General features: G+C 41.5%; 1 protein-coding gene across 3 annotated transcripts in view; it reads right to left on the bottom strand.

Moving 5' to 3' along the window:
• The window catches only part of dync2h1 (dynein cytoplasmic 2 heavy chain 1), a 96,822-nt gene that overhangs the window by 71,555 nt on the left and 2,771 nt on the right, over window positions 1–22,496 (bottom strand). For all 3 annotated transcript variants that reach the window (XM_086215729.1, XM_086215731.1, XM_086215730.1), the window contains exons 7-40: window positions 22,151–22,296; window positions 21,957–22,043; window positions 21,066–21,200; window positions 20,283–20,396; window positions 20,092–20,203; window positions 19,702–19,826; window positions 19,331–19,506; window positions 18,911–19,106; window positions 18,732–18,827; window positions 17,931–18,092; window positions 17,621–17,719; window positions 17,169–17,308; window positions 16,666–16,894; window positions 16,013–16,140; window positions 15,165–15,280; window positions 14,746–14,873; window positions 14,351–14,500; window positions 13,979–14,184; window positions 13,623–13,778; window positions 13,347–13,461; window positions 12,455–12,625; window positions 12,041–12,199; window positions 10,926–10,994; window positions 10,668–10,822; window positions 10,448–10,580; window positions 10,216–10,333; window positions 9,999–10,111; window positions 9,710–9,823; window positions 8,774–8,924; window positions 4,727–4,932; window positions 3,499–3,681; window positions 3,103–3,285; window positions 1,824–2,047; window positions 1,364–1,479 (exon numbers count right to left, since the gene is read on the bottom strand). In XM_086215729.1, coding sequence (XP_086071855.1) covers window positions 1,364–1,479; window positions 1,824–2,047; window positions 3,103–3,285; window positions 3,499–3,681; window positions 4,727–4,932; window positions 8,774–8,924; window positions 9,710–9,823; window positions 9,999–10,111; window positions 10,216–10,333; window positions 10,448–10,580; window positions 10,668–10,822; window positions 10,926–10,994; window positions 12,041–12,199; window positions 12,455–12,625; window positions 13,347–13,461; window positions 13,623–13,778; window positions 13,979–14,184; window positions 14,351–14,500; window positions 14,746–14,873; window positions 15,165–15,280; window positions 16,013–16,140; window positions 16,666–16,894; window positions 17,169–17,308; window positions 17,621–17,719; window positions 17,931–18,092; window positions 18,732–18,827; window positions 18,911–19,106; window positions 19,331–19,506; window positions 19,702–19,826; window positions 20,092–20,203; window positions 20,283–20,396; window positions 21,066–21,200; window positions 21,957–22,043; window positions 22,151–22,296 — 4,911 coding nt within the window. The remainder of the gene's footprint in view (window positions 1–1,363; window positions 1,480–1,823; window positions 2,048–3,102; window positions 3,286–3,498; window positions 3,682–4,726; window positions 4,933–8,773; window positions 8,925–9,709; window positions 9,824–9,998; window positions 10,112–10,215; window positions 10,334–10,447; window positions 10,581–10,667; window positions 10,823–10,925; window positions 10,995–12,040; window positions 12,200–12,454; window positions 12,626–13,346; window positions 13,462–13,622; window positions 13,779–13,978; window positions 14,185–14,350; window positions 14,501–14,745; window positions 14,874–15,164; window positions 15,281–16,012; window positions 16,141–16,665; window positions 16,895–17,168; window positions 17,309–17,620; window positions 17,720–17,930; window positions 18,093–18,731; window positions 18,828–18,910; window positions 19,107–19,330; window positions 19,507–19,701; window positions 19,827–20,091; window positions 20,204–20,282; window positions 20,397–21,065; window positions 21,201–21,956; window positions 22,044–22,150; window positions 22,297–22,496) is intronic.

Below are 22,496 nucleotides of genomic sequence, written 5' to 3'. Positions count from 1 at the left end.
TGTGAAAGGCTTTAAATTTACATCGTAAATGCTAATTCTCTCTCTCTCCCTCTCTCTCTCACACACACACACACACACACACACACACACACACACACACACACACAGACTGTTGGTAATGAGCTATTCCAGGTTCTGTTTTTTTTCATTGTATTTGTTGATTATATGGGCAGCGATGAACTGTTAAATGTAAGTTTCCAAGTGCTAATGCCATAATTGTCTTTGGTTTCTGATATTTACGGTTTCTACTAAAAAAAAAAGTACTTAAATATTGTAGGGCTATCACAGTGAGTTTTGGAGTAATTAACTCATTTATATAAGAATTAGTCAATTGAATTGATTTGAACAATTTTGAGTTTAATCAGGGAGAAGTCAGCAGTGAAATCACCTGCTGTTATGTTTGGCAAGAATGAAAGACAGCCGATTTGCACCCCTTGATGGCATCTGATTGTGGATTGTATTTTTTTGTTATTGTGCCGGAGTCACATTAGTCAGTCTGTTGCTGGATAATTGCACCATTTAAAGTATGTTGGGTTTTTTGCATCTGTTTTTATCCTAACAAAACTTTTGTAATTGGTTGAAGCAGTGAATGTGGCTCGAGGTCATGACCAATGATGCTCCCGTTTTTCCTGTCATGTTTCACTACTGGAAAAGTAGAAAATGCCTCACAGAAGTATTGCACCTTAAAATATCCATCCATCCATTTTCTCCCGCTTATCCTGTCATGGGGGTCATGGGGGGGGGGGGGGGCTATCCCAGCAGCCTTTGGGCGACAAGTGGGGTTCACCCTGGACAGGTCGCCAGTCCATCACAGGGCCAACACATATAGACAGACAACCATTCACACTCACAGCCACACCTACGGTCAATTTAATTAGCCTAGCCCCCATTTAAGAGAACTCATGCAGGCACAGGGAGAACAAGCAGACTACACACAGAAAGATCCCGTGCTCGAGCTGGGACTCAAACCCGGAACCTTCTTGTTGTGAGGCGACAGTGCTGACCACTGCACCACCATGCAACCCACCTTTACAAAAATTATATATATATATATATATATATATATATATATATATATAAATATATATATATATATATAAAAATATATATATACACACACATATATACATACATATATATATACACACACATATATACATACATATATATGTACACACACATATATATACATATACACACATATATGTATACATACATACATACATACATATATATATATATATACACACACATATATATACATATACACACATATATGTATACATATATACATACATACACACACACACACACACACACACACATATATATATATATGAGAATGCAGCCAGAGGGTTCTTACTCTTGTCTTTGTCATGGCCCCTCCTCTGCTGCTGCAGGAGATTGCCACAGGCCTTCAGCACCGTCTTCAAAGCACGCAAACCCCAGTCATAGTGCTGCTGGGGAGTCAACAGCTCCCTAGACACCAAAGTAAAAGACACTTGTGTATGCATCCTCAAATCCAAGCAGTATTGGTTATATGGCTTAGAGGGTGGAAGGAGGAGAAGAACTTTCCCACAAAATCGATAGGCTGCAGTAGAGAGTGGTGGCGTTATAGGTAATTTCAAATAAATTTTTACACCCGCAGCAAAATTCAGCCCACAGCAAAAAACACCATTCAGTGAACAACACAGTGGTTGTGTGGTGTCACACTCTGGTAGATTGGTGATATGAAAGTATAGACAATGTCATAAATCTCCCACCAACCTCAGCTGAGACCCACGCTAAAAAACAAAACAAAACAAAAAAAAGATTTTTTCTACCTTGCCAGGTTGAAGATAGCAACCAGTTTGCGTCCAAGGATTTCTCCTTTTTTGAAGCCTTCGGAGTAAAGGATGACCTCAGCAATAAGCTCGTTGTCTGGCCTGCTCATGGCCACAGGCCGGAACAGCTGCTTGAGGTTGTCTGGAAGCTTCTGTCTGCCTCCGTAGCCTTTTCCAGCCGGGTTCAGGGTGATGAACACCCCAGAGTTTGGGTCCAACTCCACCTGATAGAAAAAAGAAAGAAGGAGGAAGTGTCCTTGGTTCTTATAAAAGCCTAAATCAGTGTTTATTGATTGCTTGATGGTAAATAGATTATGGGTAGAAAGAACAGGGGACACATTACAGGAGTTTTAAAATCCTGATAGATTGTTAAATCTGGTTACATCACATCCTTTTAATCTCAAGCATGCTCACACAACATTTTCTCTTGCGAGCACCACAGACAACCACATGCTTCTTCCGTCACATGTGGAGTCGTTGGGCTCATCTTTTCACCTAACAGAAAGGACGTTCAGCGGGGGGGTAAGCATGTAGGAGGATCACACAATTCCCCTTAATTCCTCCTCAAACACGCACCCCAACCAACCAGAGGAGGCATTGGTGCAGCAAGCGGGATGCACACCCACACCCTCATCTGGCTGGTTGCCGCAGTAAAGCTTTGAAGCGAAAAAAACGATGGCAGAAGAACAAATGAGTCTGGATGTAAAATGGAGATGGGATGGAAATGGGTTCTTTAGCCAGATCTGGGGGTTGTACTGTATACACCGACAGCCGTACTATCTGATAGCTACTGGTAACAATAAGTGTTGCAGAGCAACACTGTCAGCTGCTCTGGGACTGCTCTCTCATTGGCTAGGGTGGGTCTACTTGTGCAGTACTTTCTTATTCATGCATAGATAACATCCTGAGTATCAAATATGTTTTAAATGATGGGATGAGTCTGTGAGCCAATCGGGAGACTTAAGGTCGACTCTGGAAGCAGCTCACGCAACAAGATAAGATGGATAGATAATGGTTTCGGAAGTGCCCCGCAATTGTCAAGAGGGCCGAGTCAGACCCTAAATGGTCTCGATTATCATGTGGTATGTGCCCAGCATTACTGATTTCAAGAATGACTTACTAAAATGTAAAATATATCTCCTATTACAAGCTAGTGAGTTAAATAGAATATTCTAAGAAGAGAAGCAACAAAACAAAGTGGGCTGGATGGCCTGAGCAAGTCATTATTTTTTGGCTGTGTTCACAAAAATGTTTGTCTGCATCTGTTGCATTTGCTGACCTCCTTCCCCAGTAGTTCACATGAGTGCTTGTGATGTTTAAGAGAGTCTTGAATGGCTTGAATCTGCATGGAAACTGCAGATAGTACTGCCTCCTCTAAGCGATTAAACTCGTCAAAGCAGCCCCATGCTCCACACTTCACCAAGCCCACAAAGATCCGACCCATTGACTTCACATCAATACCCTGGAAAACAGACAGACACAAACCACAAAGAGAGCAGCTCCAACGTTCCACTCTTGGTCTCGATTACAAACTGTGATTAAGACAGACAAATAAAACTATTACTTTTTTTTTTTCCTAAATGAAGCCTCAGGTGAATGCAAGATTTGTAATCTCAGATTGTATGTTTGAATTTGTGGATGTTAAGTGACATAATCACGGAGTAGAAGTATTTACCTCGTCACAGTTGAACACCAGCACCTGCCGTCCGAACAACCCCCCCAGAGCTTTAACTGACTCAGTCTTGCCTGTTCCAGCTGGCCCATATGGGTTCCCCCCAAGCCCCATTTTCATGGCCTGGGTCAGAGTCAGGTAGCATTTGTCAGTCAGTGGAGTGTGCACCAGCTTAGCCGCATTCCCCTGGGAGACAGGAGCAGGAGAGGGGAGAGAGGATGGCCGGATAGAGGTTAAGTTAGGAGGATAAAGGCAAACAGGTGATGGATTAAGGGAGGAAGAATTTAAAAACAAAAGGGAGCAGGGTAAAGTAAATGAAAAGGAAAGAGGAACTGCAGAGGACAGGTAGAGCATTGTACACTCATTTCTGCATGAATAGTGCCCCCAAATGGTAGCAAAACTCCTGGAACATAAAGGGGCTTTGACTGGACAATTTCTCCAATTATTAAAGATCCTGTGACGCTGGATTCTCCACTTAAACCTTTACGGCTTCCATCAATTTAAGGTGAGAGGGTTGGTCTACAGCTCTCCCTGTCATATACTGTTGTGTGGATGACGTGCAGCAACATCATGAATGATCATCTAAGAATACTAAATGCTAGTACTCGGTTACAGACATGGAGAGTCAAGTGACTCGAGTTACACTGTAGTCACACACACACACACACACACACACACTTAAGACTTGACTTGGATTTGAGAGTGGTGAACAATCTTATTTGCTTCATGAAGATAAAGAGGCACTAGATGAGCTTGCTACTGGATTTATGGGATGTTTATGTCAATACATTGGTGTTTGCTGAAAAACTTTAGCGCGTTTTCCACCTCTGGCGTTCCCATGACCACTGTAATTGATTCAGATGCTGCTAAATGCTGGCTAATGAGAAACTGAGAGACGGATATAGTTGGAGGGAATTGGCATAACTGCCTCGAAATTTCAAGAGCAGAGGGAATTGAGACTTGACTTGAGCTGGCAAGAAAAGACTTGTGAGCAACTCTGAAAGATAATTAACTGAATAAAAGGATAAATTTGACAAACAGGATATTGTTTTCCTCATAGTGGTCTTAACTCTCATATGTATCTTTGTTTATGTAAATAATCACATAAATCAATAAAATTGCACATTAACTAAAACTCCAAAGTCATAATAAATTTAAAAGTAAGCAGATTTAGTTCTCGTTCAGCTACAAAAGCGGAGGATGTCTAACTCAGACTGACACCCGAACACACCTGGTATTCGTAGGTGTAGCTGAACTTTGCATCCACCATATGTATTTGACAGCATTTGTCTGGTCCCATGTAGAAGCGGAGCTGCTTCTTCCAGGCCCAGGCATCAAGACTGGTAACTCCTGCTTGGTTTAGCTGCTTCACCACACTGATGTTGTGAATGATATCCAGGATCAAGGCCTTCAGCTTCAGCTGCAGGATCCCAGAATCTAGACAAGACGACATGCAGGAATACCAGGAACCAATGTGAATAACAAAGGTATAATGTGTTAATGTGAAACAGAATATTTAACATATTTGCAATTTATAGGCATAAAAAGAAGTTTTTTGTAATTTATTAAACACAGTGCTTTAGACAGTATGCCTGTCTTTCATCTATACCTTCAAAACCATTTGTAGATCTCTTTAGTACATAATTCAACAAATACATTCAGAATCTCTACATTTTAATTAAAATTTACAGTAAAACTAGCAAATTAAATATCACTTTATTAATTTCTTTGGTCTTGTATCAACCCACTGCCATTACATAGCTTTGAGAGGGGCTCTTTAGAGAGTTTTCAACAGCCAGAACACAAACTGTTGTTATTTTACCTTAAAAAAGGCAGCTACTGTTCAGAAAGTCTGTAGAAAAAAAAATTACTTGTATTGACCGGTGAGGGGAATAAATGGGACCACTCAACAAGTGTGACATTTTTCCAGAAAGGAAATTACCAACTAGAAAGGGAAACTTTATCAGACACGGGCACACCCACACTGATCTTCCGGAAAGCCAATAACGCCATACAATAATGGCTTAACAGTGAAACGACTGCACAAAACGTAGAGAAATATGAGCTCAAGACAATTTATAACGAGTATTATATCTACTAAATGGCCCATTTGTAAGTGCCCTCCTTATTTTGAAAAATAGTACTGAAGCAGTAGAGCACACACAGGCCATCTAAAATTGCAGGGCTGAAAAAGTATTCAATAAATTCTGTCACAAAAATCACTGAATACATGAATGTCTCCTGCTGGTTCTACTGTACTGGGTCTTTTCATAACAAATGAAAACTAACATTTTCATATTTTTTAAATTATTCTATAACATTACCATTCCAGTGTACTGCCAGCACTGTACTGGTAATTTCCTGTTTAACGCCTTTTTTCCTTAACTTAGTTTGTTTGTGATTTCTCCCTTTTTGTATGCAACTTTATAATTGATGAAAGAAAAACTACTGGATATAAAATAGGAGAACTACATCATGATTGTATGCCTCCATGATGTCTGCCCATAAGAGTGGTCTTGACCTTTGACCTGTTTGTACTATATTTGAGAAAAATTCCCTCACGGGTCATGTTTACGTGAGGTGATCTTCACCTGTGACCACCAAATAATCTGTGACCAGAGGACATTGGTGCAAATTTGAAGGAATTCCTTCAAGGTGTTCCAGAGGTTCGACTGTATGTGGTGAGTTAAAATGGATGGACCGACTGACAACCTGAAAACCTAATGGCTTTTGCCAGCTTGTTGGCATAAAAAGAAAGTTTGATATCAGCCACACATCCAGTATGTTCCAGGGCTGATATTATTGTAAAGCCTTATCACAAGTCAAGACATCAGAACCAGAGCTACAGCAGTCCTCCAAGGCTCCAGTGCTGTGCCCCATCTCCAGGAGCAGAGCTCTCGCAATCCAAGTCTCCAGTGCACCAGATGTTCCCAAGTCCAGTGCTGCAAGTCATCACAACCATGGCTGCAGGGCTGTCCTCCAGGAGGGTTCCACCCCACCACCGCTGTTTGGCCAAGTTCCATCTCTGATGTCAGCTTCCTAGGACGTACCTCCCCTCTTTTTGAGCAGGGGTCACCCTCCTGGCATCCTTGCCTTTGTGGCATACGAGAGGGTTGTCCTTCTTTGTCATCAGCCTCCTGGCTTTCCTCCAGGCCTCTCTGCCCAGCCCCCACGACACATGTGATCTCCGTTTCCATCACTTCCAAGTCCCTGGCCCTTCTGCTTGGGGTCTACCATTCCATCACTCTCAAGTCCCTGGCCCTTCCACCTAAGGTCTACCATTCCATCACTCTTCAGCCCCTAGGCCTTTCGCCTGGGGTCTCACACCTGCCCAGCTTCCAGGACTCAGGCCGCCTGCCTGATGTCTTCTGCTCTGTCACCACAGTTTGGCCCCGGGCTGTAATTTTTCCAGCTCCCGGACCACTCATCCCTGAATGCACTTTGCTAACTTTATACAATCCTGTCTTATTACTGCACCAGAGAGGAGACAGCAGAGAAGATTATATTAGATTATCTTTCATACTATTACATTAGCTTTTTTAATCAGTTCTTCCACTCTACTTCTTTAGCTGACCTGATTGTTCTAAGGCTGCTAGTAATTTCATGAGATGTTGTCATGGAAGTGAGTGTCATTTCAGGCGTGGATTCAAGTTTTGCAAGCAAAACAGTCACTAGAATGAAATTGAACTGCAAATGTGTTTGTCTTCATCACATTCCAATACTGAAATATGTTACAGTTTTGTCTGAAATATAACTGACAGACTTACTTAAGTATGTGATGAAGGCCATTTAGCGCTAACAGTTTGTAGAAGTGAAGCAAACACTGATTGATTCCTTGATTTTCACTGATTGACAGTTACCTGTGAAATGATACCAAGAACGGAGACATTTCATTTCGAGCATGAAGAAAACCTTAAATCATCTTTTTACCAAATCACGTGTGCAGGCCATGCTTCATAACCATATATCCAGTCCCAAGTCATTAAGTTTGCCCAGCAGTGAGCTACTGCATCTGCAGTTTTCAAGGGTACAGCCCTTCTTCTGCCTCTCGTATGTGAAAGGCTATCAAGGGATTCCCACCAGAGCAATCACTCAACATTAATCTCTCAGTCCTGAGTAACAACCTCAGATTGTGATCAGGGATCAATAACAACACAAGAGGCATTTGAACAAAGCCCAAATGTCACTGAGCAACTTAACTCTAATTTGAGAAAGTTAATGTTGGCAGTAATGTGATCAGCAATCAAACAAGCAAAAGGAATGCAGATGCTAAATTTACTAAGAGATCAGGGAAAATCCTGTGGGGCACTTAATTTTCTGCAAATATGTCAAAATTTTAAGAATTCTTGAAAACAAATATTGCACAGTCACTAACTAGCTGCTGTTTCTCTACAAATACCAGTCTGGACATAAGAAATTGTTTTAAATTGCCTTGTTGTCTTTTTTAATGCTGAGCTGTAGTTCAAGATTATAATTATCGGATGAAAGCACAGGGACAATCAGTATTTCTGTCTAAATATCGTTCCATAATATATTTGGATGGTGTCCCTTAGCTATGAATTAAATGAATGTGCACTGAAAACAATACAAGTCTGATTTGTTTTGATGATACTGCTGTCACAAGGACTCAGAAGAACACCAAAACAAGTTGACAGCCAAACAGCTTTTGGATTTGCTGTTGCTGAATATTTGAAAAAAACAAACAAACACACTCAGAAAGTGAGTTTTCTGAGAGGCAGTGTGAAGTCAGCTGCCCCAAAGTCATGTGTATTTCAACTCTAACTGAGGTGAGGACACATCAATTCAAGGGGACGATGTTTGAAATTACTTGTCCGACAGCTATTGAATCCCAGAGACTTTATAAAAGAGTGAATGTAGCCTCTGGATCTCAAAAGCTGAGTGTTTTAAACCCGCATTCTGTCTATGTGGGCGACTCTAGTGGTAGCAGAAAGATCTGGATATAGAAGAATGTGAGAAAACGCAGCTGATTCTCACTTTGAGAATCGAGTTCAAGTTTCAATCGCTAATTTCAATTCTTTAATACATTGCTAAAATGATGTTGATTTTATAAATCATGGTCCCACCCAATATGCACACACAGACACGCACGCACACACACACACACACACACACACGCACGCACGCACACACACACACACACAAACACTGCTGCTCCACAGTTATACGGTTATTATCTGTAAAGGATAATTAGCACTGTGACAGAGATCTCAGAGAAGGCCAACTCAGAGGACACACACACATAACCACTAACACACACCTGTGTTTGCGTGGCCGTCAGAGCTGGTGTCGACGGTGGTGTAGTGCTCCAATTTGGCACCAAGCTCCAGTTCAAGCTGCTGCAGATTCTGCTCCTTTAAAGCTCTTTCCACATCTTCAGCGAACTGGATTTGCTCCGCAAGACAAAGAATCTACACCAAAGAAAGAGTTTTGACTCTTTATGCCTTGAGGAACTAATTAAAGATCCTCTCCTTACATGTTACAGCATACACACATACGCTAATGCTAATAATATAGTAGATTAAAGAATATGCGACAAATGCACAAATTGATATAAGATGTCTCCTACTTCCCTATATCTATGGTGTTTCTACATTGGAGGTTTCATGTTTCAACATCATACTTGTGTTCTGGACCAGGATTGCTTCCAAAATATTTGTCATATTTTCAGTGAGCGCAGAGAAAGTGTCCACTTCCATCAATGATTATAAAAACAGCCTTCTCGCTTTAAACTCTGCACATTCATCACCAAAGCTTAAAGATTCAAATGTAGGAAGAAAGACACATTTTTCTTTATTATTAGAGCAATGTTCTCTCAAGGAAACTCGGTTATTTGACTCAATCTGTCCCCAGAATGACAGTGAAGGCAACAGATTACCGACAAGTGGCCTTGGCTCTAAACCTGAACAAAGTAAATCCCCTGGACTCCATACGGACTGAACCATTAGACCTCTTGAAAAGAAGGCAGTTGGTTCGCTCCCTTCTCCAGAAATATTAATCAAACTTAATAAAACAGTGGGTTGAAAACAGATGTTGGTGAATAAAGAGAGAGGGGATGGAGGGTGTGTATGTTGGGCTGGTACTGAACATCGGTTTTTGCTACTTTCGGTGTGAATCTCCACTAAATTACTAACAAAAAACAATATAAAATATAAAATGCGCGCGCAAGAGTGTGTGTGTGTGTGTGTGTGTGTACCTGTGATGGGTAGCGTGAAGGGTCCACATCTCCTTTTTTCCCTGCTGACACACATTCATACAGCAGTTGCTTCAAAGTCTCCTTCATTTCCACTGACAGCTCACTCAACCACACCTGGAGGGACAGAAGCAGTTCATGACAAACAGATATGCCTTTATTATGTTTCTTTATTTCAACTGGGGGGCACTGTTTTGTACTTGCACATTCTTCATTTAAAAAAAAAAGATACAAATGGTAGTTTTTCTTTTAATTGTGGAATGATGAACATTCACACAAATCTCTGTTTTACCTCCACAAGGCTGGAGATGCGAATTACATTCCTAAGCGGGACTATCTCTCCCTCCAAGGAACACATGGCGACAATGTGCTGGCACTGCTCATCAAACACAACACTATGGATGCCTGTGACAGAACAGACACACAGATGACCTCTCAGTTCACTAGAATATGATACAATACTGCCAATGTCAATTTGAACAGGATGAACCAAATTTGAGATTTCTGACCTGCAAATAGTTTCTTGAGGTGTGACTGGATGACAGTCGGGTTGGTGGCCTGACCGAGAATCTCCAGCAGATCATCGTCTCCTATGAAATAGAACCGTGGGAAAGCAGAGCGCTTCTCCTGCGACACACATACACATGCATATGAAAAGTTATCATAAGTGTGTGTGTGTGTGTGTGTGTGTGTGTGTGTGTGTGTGTGTGTGTGTGTGTGTGTGTGTGTGTGTGTGTGTACCTCTAAGAACTCATTGAGAGACTTCTGACAGCGCTGCAGCTGGTCCAGTATGTTGACCAGGGAGTTCCGGATGCCGGCCCTTGAGCCCAGAGAAATGACTCTGTTGTCTCTCTGAATGTCTGACATTATCAACCTGTTGCACATGTCCATGAATAGTTTGTGTTGCTGAATGAGCATAAAATCATCTTTATGATAATTCCCAGCAATAGAATCACCCTACCTGAAGTCTTCATCAACCCGTTTGAAGCGGGCCTCCTCCCGAGGCAAAGCCCCCCTTCCAAATATAGGTTCTAGATAAACCCAACGCCTCTGGATGGCGTTCAGACTCAGTAGGTATTCATCCAGGTCTGAAAGACGAACTTCCCACAGGCTGACCTGGGCATGGGTAGTAAATATACATACATATCTGTAATAAACAGTCTTACTTTGTCCCAAAAGCTCTTAATGTTTATAATAGTTCATTCAGAGATTGGCTGACCTTGTCCTGGAAGTTGCGGTAGTAAGGAGAGTCTTTCAGAGACTGCAGCAGACAGCGGTTATCTCCCACCTGGATGGGCACAAGGTGGAGATAAAACCAATGTTTGCTCATCCTGAAGATTTCATTTAATGGTGGCAGTAGATATGCCTGTATTTTCCTTAAGACATTTTCATTTCTACCTCAGGACCCCTAAGAGTCTTGATAAAAAATGTTAATGAAACAAGAAAAAGAAAATCTGACAATGCCTTTCGCATAGATTACCTTTCTATCTTAATTTTTTTCTGAATAAAGACCTCCAGCTTTGTATGTATTCAGCTCCCATCCAACAGTATTCTGAATGATTCTTTATCTGAGACAGACTAAGTTCAAAGTTTAGAAATGCTCTTGCAGGAACATTGACATAGTTGCTTTACTGGTGAGACTGTCATTCGCTGTCTGTCTTTATATTAAATCAGATCAACCTGCAGTCTTAAAAATAGCCACAACACAAGCTGAGTCAGACAACTATTCTACTAAACTAAACTGAAACCAGTCTGACATGCTCTGTAACCCCCTTGTCCAAAGTAGCTGTAGATCACTGATAAGTCATCATGTGACTAGATCTGATACATGAAGCATGTTTTCTTTTCTCGACAAAAAAGGTTGGTGCAGAATGTTGAGATAAAGTGTATGTAGTTCTTCAGGAGTGCTGGCTGAAGAAATTATGTCTCAAAGACATGAGCCAAAAATCTGATGTGCCTGAGGAAATTTGGCTGACAGCAAAACCTTGTTTTTCCTGTTATGTCCATCACACACATAAAACTGATCCAAAATGTGTCACGTCTTCAACGGGAAAAAAATATTTGTTGTAATCTGTTTTATCCACTGTTTATTTTTTGGATTAAACTTGTGAAAACATTGAGCCTCTGGTGTGTTGTTACTTGCACATTCTAATCTTTCTCCACCTGGATTTAAGAAAAACAATCATGGGATCTGCTACCAAACAAAAGGCATTTTAGATACATTCACTGGTTGGCAGTAACTAAAGCCAAGAGGCCAGTGTTGCAGGCATGTCAATAAGACATGATATCAGACTAACACATGAGTTGATATTTGTTGAATGAGTATGCATGTACCTGATTGACTATATCCTTCCAGTCTTTGATGAGGGCGAGCGTGCGTCCACTGCTGCCTGCATATTCGGTGAGGTTGAAGGTGGCTGCAGCTCCCCACAAATCCAACTCTCTCAGTGCTTCTCTGATCGTCACCTCTGCCTGGGCACGGCTGTTCAGATCCTACACACACACACACACACACACACACACACACACACACACACACACACACACACCATCATCATCATCATCATCATCAATATTTTTAGTTCCTTTGTTTGTTGCCAGTTCCTATCATTTCAATTCATCTTTATTCCACTTAATTAATTTCTAGTTATTGAAGCATAAGAGTGAGAGAGATTCGAAAAATGTGTCTCTAACCACTATACTGCATAAACAGTGTGTGTGTGTGTGTGTGTGTGTGTGTGTGTGTACCTTGAGCTCCAAGGCCTTCTCTATGATTATATTTGCCACACCGAGGAGGTCATTGAAGGTGAGCCTTTCTAAAGTTGTCCCTCTTGGAAGACCCAGTAAACGGAACATGTCCAACCAGTGGTCCTGTGACAGGTGCTCCCCACGCACGTACTTCAGCACCGGGACCATGTTCTAAAAACACAAGTGGAAAAAGTGAGAAAATGTGTGGAATGGAATGCTTCGTCATGCTATCCTTCTACATTCACAGAGATGATCCTTTTTGCCTCAAAGATAATATTCGAACTACACACGTTCAGCAGTATTCTCATGGATCTAGAGCTGTTAATATCAGTCTTCTGATATTTTGAACTAGTGACTTGTCCTGTTGCACCACTGTGAGGCTGACATTTCAATATAAATACCTTACAAGAATATATTGAACTGCCATATGATGAGAAACATATATTCATTGCTACTTGTATCTTAAGGACTTGTCTTCTACTTTACATTGAAATTTGTGACAACCTCCAGTGGAAGTAAGTACATTTGCTCAAGTACCTTACTAATATAAAATAATTTGTACTTGAATATTTCTAATTCATGCTGCTTCATACTTCCACTTCCTTCAGTATAGTTCACTTTATTTATAAGTAAACTTCGTTAAATAGACAAGGACATTATCACAACAGTCATTCTGATGTTCTCTAAAAGTTTAACGTGTCATTTTATAAAATCTGAAATTTTCTGCCCAGAGTTGAGTGAAGTTTTTCCTTGTGATATCATATATCAACATTTATTCCAGGTAAAAAAAAAAAAAAAAAATTATAATATCATGACAGCACTAGTCTGCTCCATGTATATCTAATAATCCTAAAGGAAGACAACAAGATATTACTCTTGTACCATTGTGTACCTTGTATTTATCTACTTCTCCTTGTAGTTTCACGGACATGGCGGTGGGCTGTTCAAGCTTCCTAAGTCTGTCCTGCCATGTAAACAGGAATTCCTCAAACAAATAGGTCTTACTCCTGTAAAACACAAAAAATATGTAAATAAAGGGTTTAACACAGGAAAAACTACATGTTTACACATAATTTGACACAAAATAGTGACAAATGCAATCAAGACTGATTGCGATCACTATACTTCCCACCAACAACAACAGCAGGCCTGATCTGAAACCCCATACCTGAATGTGATCCAGTCCTCCTGAGCCTTCTCCATGAAGCCCTGCTGCCACTCCTCATACAAACCCCACATCTGGCTGCACTCCTCCATGTCTCTTTTTGTCTCTTCTGCCAGAGAGAACACTGGAACCTCCAGGTCAAAATAGGCACAGTCCTCACTGAGAAGAGGAGTGGAGAGGTTCAGCTGAAACATGATTTCTCAAAACCTCCATCTGGCTACATAGACACATCCCACCACTCTTCACATCGCTTGAGCACATTCAAAATAGGTGAAAACGACACATTTTCATCACCAGTCGCGACTGTTGTAAAAGACAATGTACGAAAAATAATAATTCATCCAGTAAAGTCGACTTACAGCAGTTTATTGCGCACTAACTCGAGCTCCTGGAACTCTTGCTGCTTGTCTCTGATGGTCTGAAGGCAGGAGAGTAATGCAGTGTGATCACCAGACTCCAGCATCTCATCTTTGGGTTTGAGCTGGTCCCAACGGGCCTTAAACCGTTCCAGATCTGCCCAATAGGCATCAATGCGACCTGCTGCATTACTTCTCATCACCTCCACCTACAGATAGAGCAGAGGCAAGAGAAAGAAAGCAGCAAAGAGACAAAGAACTTGGGTAAATAGACCAAGAATAAAGCAAGATACCAGGAGCACTGGAGGATTGACAGCCTTAGAACTGAGAACATTTGTGACACAAGTATTCCAACCATGTTTGTGTGCATTTCACCTGGTCTTTGATCATGAGCTGGTGACTCTCCATCACAAGCTCAAGTTTGTCCCATCTGGCCCTCAGAGAGGAGAGTGAGTCCATGCCGGCCCCAGCCACAGCTCGTAGCAAACGGTTCTTTTCCTCGGCACAATGGAACTGAGGCAGGATCTACACACATGAATTAATGAAGTCTGGTAAGGTTATCAAACATCTCAATCCTGCATGTCAAACAAACTATGCTAAAACTTAATTTTAAATGGTGTTGATACTCCATGAAAGAGAGCAAGAAGAAATGACTGAGCTGCGGAAATGTAAACTTTATAGTAAAAATCACCATGTTGACAACACATAAGTTAATAAGGAGAGACCTTAAGTTCCAAGCCAGAGTTTAGGGGTGTGAGTGTGTATCTTACTTCAGGTTTGCGGGTGAGTATCTGTCTGTATTTGCCACTGGCTGCACCGATCTCTTCAATGCTCTCTGGTCGTGAAGACAAGGCCTCCATTGACTCAGACACAAAACTCTCTATGGCCTCTGTGTGACCTGAATATGACAAAAATGATCACACACACGTGTATATACAGTTATCAAGAGATCAGGTGCAGAGAGAAAACAAAGTGAAAGTGGAAAGAAGAGAAAGCAGAAATACACTGGGTTGAAAGAATGAAAAATAAAATTGAAATCAAAAAACGAAATAGACCTGAAAGAGGAAACTGTGATTCCTGTCTGAATACAATATGCAAATGACTGTTTAGTAATGAAACACAAGTCTGCAGTCTGGTATTTGGTGTCACACCACAAACACAGAAAACTGACACAAAAATGGGTCTTTACCCTGTATGGACTTCTTGAGTGACATGAGCAGCAGGTCGAACAGTCTCTGGATCAGGTCATCGATGACGGCTTTCACTGGCTCGCAGTTGACTGTGATACAGTCCACTTTCTCCTGACTGACGACAGGAAACGCAGGATCAGTGTGGTGTCAGTTAAATAATTAAAGGACTGAAGATGTGAAGTAAATTCGTAGATGGATAAAATGGCTGCAGAGATCTAAAGCTGAGCATAGCAGAGACCAACAGAAATGTCTTGTTTTCAGTGCTTATAAATGATGCCAGCATTATTCAGCTGACTGTGTTAAAAACAAGATGAGACGAAGTTCCACCTACAGTACAACCACACTGATAAACATTTTGTTTGTGACTAACGTTGCTACCATGGCATCTTTTTTTGAACCCTAAAACTGAGACTTTTGGAAATGCAGACACGCATGTTTCTCGTGTGTCCTTCCCCTCATTTATCAGGCAGTTCTTTTCCAGAAGAAAAAAAAAATATTTGAGACCATTTTCAGCCCTACATGGAGCATCAGAGTCAGTCTTTACTCTTCAATGTTGATGTAATTGATTTGGATTATTTCTTAACCCACTAATACCTGTTTGCACCATCAGGCTCTGTGTATAGGGGAAGGCTCACATCATGTGTGTTTTCAAGAACAACAGTATGAACTGAGAAGCACTCATCTGGATAGAGTTGAGATTACATTCAAACACTGATATAATATGCAGCATTGCGGTTGCTTTCATTGTTTTTGACAAAAGTTCTGTACGAACATGAACTTTACTTGCGCTCATGTTTATTTTTCTGGTAATATAACTGTAATTTTGTACAGTATGTGTAACATGTACCTTGGCAAACGCTCTGACTCCTTTCCTCTGGCTTTCAAGGCCTTGAAGTTTCTCTCCCAGTCCTGCACAGAGTTCAGATGTTTCTCCACCAATTTCTCTAAATCCACCTGGCCCAGCACCACCCACTCCTACACACACACACACACACACACACACACACACACAAAATCATATGAGAGCTGATGCAGAGGGTGTTTCCTCAACAAGAGAAACATGATGTCATCAGGGGTTATGCATGACTGTGGACAAACAGGAAAAGAAACTTCGCTCTCTTCAAAGGGAGTTTCCATGACATTTAAATGTGTCTTCAACAGGGAGTCCGTGACCCCTGAGGGGTCCCCAGAGGTACTCCAAGTGGGCCACAAATAGTTTGATAATATTTTGATTAATATGTCTGAAAATACATTGACATAAATCTATGATATTTAAATGTTTAAACAAATGAATCCAAGTTATTTAAAAGAAAACAGCATCACATTTTCTAACTGAAATGCATGTAATTAATTTCTGATCAGTTTGTGTTTTACAGTTTATAGCAGCTATCAAATTAGATTAGTGAGACCAGGCTTACCCTGCAAATAAATGTACAGTAGCTTTTTACAGAACATTGACTGACATTATCATATTTCTGTGACCATCAGATGTTAAGGCACCTTGAACATGTCTTGTACAGCCAGCAGGCGGCTGAACAGGCCCTCAGCTTTACTGAAGATCGTGACAAACCCAGAGGCATTCCTGTCAATCATGGCACTGAAGATAAGGTCCTCCCCCTGGGCACTGACACCTTTGAACTGGTTCGGGATTGAGATGAACCTCTTCATCTCCCTGTAATAGCGCGCTCGCACCTCCTCAAATGGAGGTCGGAACTGCAAATGGCCCTGCCTATTCCGAAGAAGGATAGAGGAAATTAAACAAGATCTTTTTGTCTTTAATCTACACTGATCAATGGTGCCTTTGAGAGGAAAGAACGTAAGGGACCATGGGGAAAAAAGAGGAAGGAGAGGAAGAGGTGGACATTAAATGGAGGTGTAAGGGGAAGGAAAAAAAAGGAAGAAAAAAAAAACACACCCACACAAAAAAAGTACAAGGCACACAAAGTGAAACAGAGAGAACAGACAGGGAGTCAGTTACACATCTAGTTGGACCATCTCCTTACTTGAACGTGAGGTCTATGTGTATTTCAGGCAGGTTCTTGTTCAGAGCTTCCAGTCCTGTCTGGTACTGGTGTTCAAGAGCTTTGTATAGCTGATGGTTCCAATGCTGACGCCACGCCCGCATGTCATCAGACCTGAAGCCCTGCACCCACAAATGCACCCATTATCTTTCCACTGAAAAGAGTTTCGATTTGTTATACTGCCTGTGTATATTTACTGGACACACTTCAGACAAACTGTATCACTTTGTTAGAGTGACGATGATGGAACTTCAGTTGAGAAACAACTGATTCAATTTTGGAATCAATGTGTGACCGGATTCGGATAGGATGACATCTTAGCTACTTGGTGGAGAGTCAGATATCCTCCAGCTGCAGTATGTGTTTATTGTTAAGAGGATATGACTGCAGTAAAAACATGTTCAAGCTACCAGACAAGATGTCTCATCTTCTACCTGAGCCTCCAGGGTGGCGAAGCCAGTACGGAGCTCCTGGAGGCCATCTTTCCACCGCTGCTGATGTCGAAGCAAGTCCACATTCATCAGACTCACCACCTGAGAAATATAGACAGTGTGTGTGTGTGTGTGTGTGTGTGTGTGTGTGTGTGTGTGTGTGTGTGTGTGTGTGTGTGTGTGCGCGCGTTTGTGTGAAACCAAGTCAGGGTTAACTCAGTTTCATACAAAAATACCCCAAACACAGAATACTATTCAAAAGCTCCCTCCCTCTATTCTAATTTATTTATGAGAGTAATAAAAAAGCTATAACCTTGTCTGTGAAGTCTGTGTGCCATTTGCGTAACTTCCTGTTCTCAGTAGAGAGTTTCTCAGCTGCAGACTGCAGTTTGGTGATGTAAACCTCCAACTCTTTGGGGTTGTCCCAAGTAATTTGCAGTTTACCCCCAGTGTCTTTCATCTGAGCACGAGGATTCTGAGAAAGACAATAGGGAACCTTCAGGTAAAGCTAGGAAAGCTGTAGGTGACCAGATACTGACAATTTCCTCTAGTCTGGGGACTGACTTTTTGTGTGCTTTTAAATGATTATGATTTGAACTTTTTTTAAACAATGTTGTAAGGAAAGCAATTACTGAACAAAAGTTTCAATACTTTGTCTATATTGTTACTGTGACTGCTGAAAAGATTCCCCAAAATTACCATACTTCTTCTTCTGAGTGATTCAATCTCACAGTAAAAGTTAACCACAGCTGAGTCAGCCCCTATTCATTTTCTATTTAAGTCAGGAAACTTACGTAAGAATCTGAAACCATTCATCACTGACAGTTTAGGTGTGTCTTAGGCGAGCAAGGGGCAGCATGGCAAAGAGGTAGAGTGGCCGTCTGGCAACCGAAGGGTTGCTGGTTTGATCCTCACTTCCCCCGGTGACCATGTCCAAGTATCCTTGACAAAAATACTGAACCCCTAATTGCTCCTGATGGTCCTGTGACGGGCTGGCAACCCATCGAGGGTGAACCCCGCCTCTCACCCAATGTCAGCTCAGATAGGCTTCAGCCCCCCCCACGACCAAGCAGCATAGAAAATGGTTGGATGGATGTCTCACTGAGCACAGTACCTTGATGACTTGTTCAAAAGCTAGAGCCAGACTGAGCATCATAGGTCTCTGAGAGGGAATCATCTGCTGGTCAATGGTATTGTAGAAATGAGCCACCTGGAACACCGCAACACAACATGAGAGTGAGATAAGCTGTAACAGATATAGAGCAGAAAGAACTCAATCACTCTCTTCTGTACCTGTTTTAGGACAATAGCCTGTCTGTAGAATTTGTCTGCAGTATTAGCAGCCTGTTGTATCTTGGCAGGAATAGCAAAGCCCAGAGCAGAGAGCTGCCGGACTTCACGGAGCAGAGTGACCAGCCTGTCTGAGTACTGGATCTTCAGTCTGCCATCCTCATGGTCCAAGTCCATCACACGGCTACTGGCCTGGAGACTACAGAGGGAAAAGAAAGGTAAACTAGAGTTTCCATGTTCCATGTGCAAAAATAAAATTAAGGAATATACAGTATGTACTGTAGGTGACAGCTTCTTTACTGCTGTTTCAAACATGTTAATGATCAAATTGCTTTCAGTGGCAAAGCACAGTAAGTGCTTCTTCAGTGTTACTCCAAGCTTTTATTAATTGTCCTCCATGTTGAGGTGTCAGTGTGCCCGAACCTGATTCCTGACTTTGGGTCAGCCAGACCAGACAGAATATCCCTCGACCAGTCTTCAAACTGTTCCTGTTCATAAGCCCTCAAAACTTCAAGCAGGTCATCACAGAAATGCAGGAACCCTTTGAACCCAGTTAGGTCTGAAAGCAAAGCCTCAGCGATGCGGACACAGTCCTCCACCTCATGGAAGCACATTCGGGTAAAAAAGTTAACACATTCTTATTTCTTATTTCAAAGGCAATTATTTTTGGTTTACTATGACAATATCAATTTGTTTTTAGAACATCAACCTCTCCCATTAACAAGGAGAAAGCAGACGGTCCATGCTACTGACAGTTCATATGTGAATATGCACAGGAACACACACTCGGCTACCTTGTGTATGAGATGCCGGACCCAAACTATTTTGTTGACCACCTCAGGAAGGTTTCTGCCCACGAAGGGCCCAGACTTTTCTCCAGGGCCTCCGTGGCAACGGCTCTCAAAATCAGTCTTCAGGCCTAAGAAAGTCGAAGCAGCACAAAGGTGTCAGAAAGAAGCGTCACCACTTTGTCGACAACCTTCACAAAGCTACTAACTGCAGACTTCAGATTTTCTCTTCTTTCTTTGACCATATAATACATCATTTTAGGCATTTACCATTAAACTATCATACTGAAACGGCATCATTTTTCTCAGATGTAAGATGCGGACATTCAACTTGCTTTACTCACATTTGAAAAATAATAAACTATCACACTATCTCTTTGGGAGATAATATTGTACCCTTATTATAGTCCAGTAGTCTGGCCAGTAGAATCTCCCTCTCTGACTGCAGTTCTTTGCTGACAGTGGGACGTCGGATCAACTCTTTATGCTTTTGGAAAACCTGCAACAGCTAGAAAACACACACACACTTCAACACAGAACTATAAACTGCTCTCTAGAACAAAAGCTGCAGTCGTGTCTTTCATCACCTGTTGTGGGTTATCCTGCACATCAGCAATGTAGTTTTTTAGTCTGCCAGCCGCTTCCTGCTCTGATGGGGCCAGTATGCGCTCAAACTTGGCCACTGCTGCTCTCCAAAGGGGCTGTAAAAAAACAAGTCTTAAAAGTATGACTATAGGTAATATGTTAAAGGCGGGTATTTCATTCTTGGACAGTGTAGAATTTCCAATCTGTTAAAATATAGCTTTTCTGTGCTGGTATATGGTAGATATTCAAATGTCAAAATCAAGCAGTGTGGGTGGAAGCCATTCAGACATTGGCTGTAGCTGCTTCAGTCAGACAGTCAGCAAGACTGGAGGTTTGCTCGGTCTGGACAGTGAGTGTGACTGGGAGTGACTGCTGGTTTTAGATCAGGCAGTCAATTATTGAAGGTCCAATATTCAAAACATGTCCTATTTCCATGCATGTATCCCAATCAAGAAAAAAAATCAGGCACGAGTGTCTCTCCCCCTCTCTCAAACACACACACACACACACACACACACACACACACACCATTGGGTCAACGGACTGCTCAAGTTTAGCGTACATACATAACAAATGTATATGTGCTGTTGTTAAATTCTGAAGTGTACATTATTACTTTCAATCTGTAATAATTGTGACCAGTTGTGATAGTTGTATCAGGCTTTGAGTTGTGTAATGGCATTTCGCCCTGGGCTCGATCCCTTGGTGACAATAAAGGCAACTTATACTTATACTTATACACGCACACACACATACACACACACACAGAGTCCACTACCACAAACCTCGGTGTAAGCGTTGTAGTGCAGAGGGTTGAGACCAGAAAACGGTTCAAAAACACGATCTGGAGTGAGGGCCTGCTGCCTTCCTCCACGTAGCAAACACAGCAGCTTCTCATGGAACATCCGCAGACTCACCACCTGGTAGACATCAACAGCCCAAGTGCGTCAGCAATGTCCTGGTTTGTCTTACATTATCAGCCAAAAGGTAAAAGGGACCAATGAACTCTACCCTCCACAAATCAACTAACAGAGAAAGATCAGTATGCCTTGTGTTTTATTTTCCATACAGTACCAGACATTTTAAACAATCGTGTACCATCATCTGCATCAAAAATGCAATCACAAATTATCAGCTCAACCTTATTTACATAACACTTGACAAAAACACAGTTGTTTTTAAGTGCTATAAAGCAAAAAAGGAAGTAAACAAAAGCTAATTACACTAACATAATCGGAAAAAAATAGATGCAATTGATGAATTTATTCCAGTTCTTTCGGAGAACTGGAGAGGTCCAACTCTCACAAAGCTAATTCTTCTCCCATTCTCTCAGTGGAACCAAATAAAATAAAGCTATGTAGCAAAAGCAATAACAACATGCATTCCACCAATCACATGGCATTAGTAGAAGTTAATAATGGCAGAAAAATTCTCCCCGGGGAGGTGGTATCCTCAAAAAAATATTACGCAAGGGAGCTTTCTGAATTGAGACCCCTAACGCAGCAGCCTCTGGTGGGGTAAATGACCAACCAAGCCTATCATGTGTTCTGCAACAATCAACCCCCCCGAACACGGTCATCTTAGTCAGTTTATACACAAAAAAATAAATTCTACCTCATGATATAGACAGAATTACACTGTTTCCTCACCCTGGATCAATCAGAAGCACCTCTTACCTCATCCAGTCTCTTTGAAAGGCAATGCAAAGTTTGGGGGCAGTGCTTGTTACCCCTCCAGGGGTGGGGAGCATATCTCTTCCACACCTGAGGGTTAAAGAATCAATTAAAACATGTTTCAGCGTTGATCACAGTCAAATTGAGCAATTCCTCTATGTTAAAGCCTGATGTGTATGATTTAAGCTCCTCCATACCTGTCCAGTCAGATGCTCACACACTAAAACCCACTGCTCACAGATAGCAACGCCTGTTTTCAAGCTTTCTCTTACGGACACAAACGGCTCCTCAAAAATTTTGAGATCACTCAGCTTCCTCTGCACATATCGCCCGAGGGCTCCACCTTGTACATTTATAGAAAACACAAACAATTAGTACAAAAAGACAATAGAAAAGGCAAATAGTCTTTCAAAGTATGTTATTTCATCACTTTATTTTATTGCATCATTCTGCATAAACAACAGATATACTGGAGAGGTCTTGTGAGGTTGGTTTCTGTTCTCAAAGGATCAACAACTCAAGTGGACAATGCAACATTTTCAT

Source organism: Aulostomus chinensis, chromosome 10 (genome assembly GCF_037954235.1).
Source record: "Aulostomus chinensis isolate RoL2024-O1b breed Wild chromosome 10, RoL_Achi_v1.0, whole genome shotgun sequence".
Classification (NCBI taxonomy): Eukaryota; Metazoa; Chordata; class Actinopteri; order Syngnathiformes; family Aulostomidae; genus Aulostomus; species Aulostomus chinensis.
This window is presented reverse-complemented; position numbering and strand designations above follow the sequence as displayed.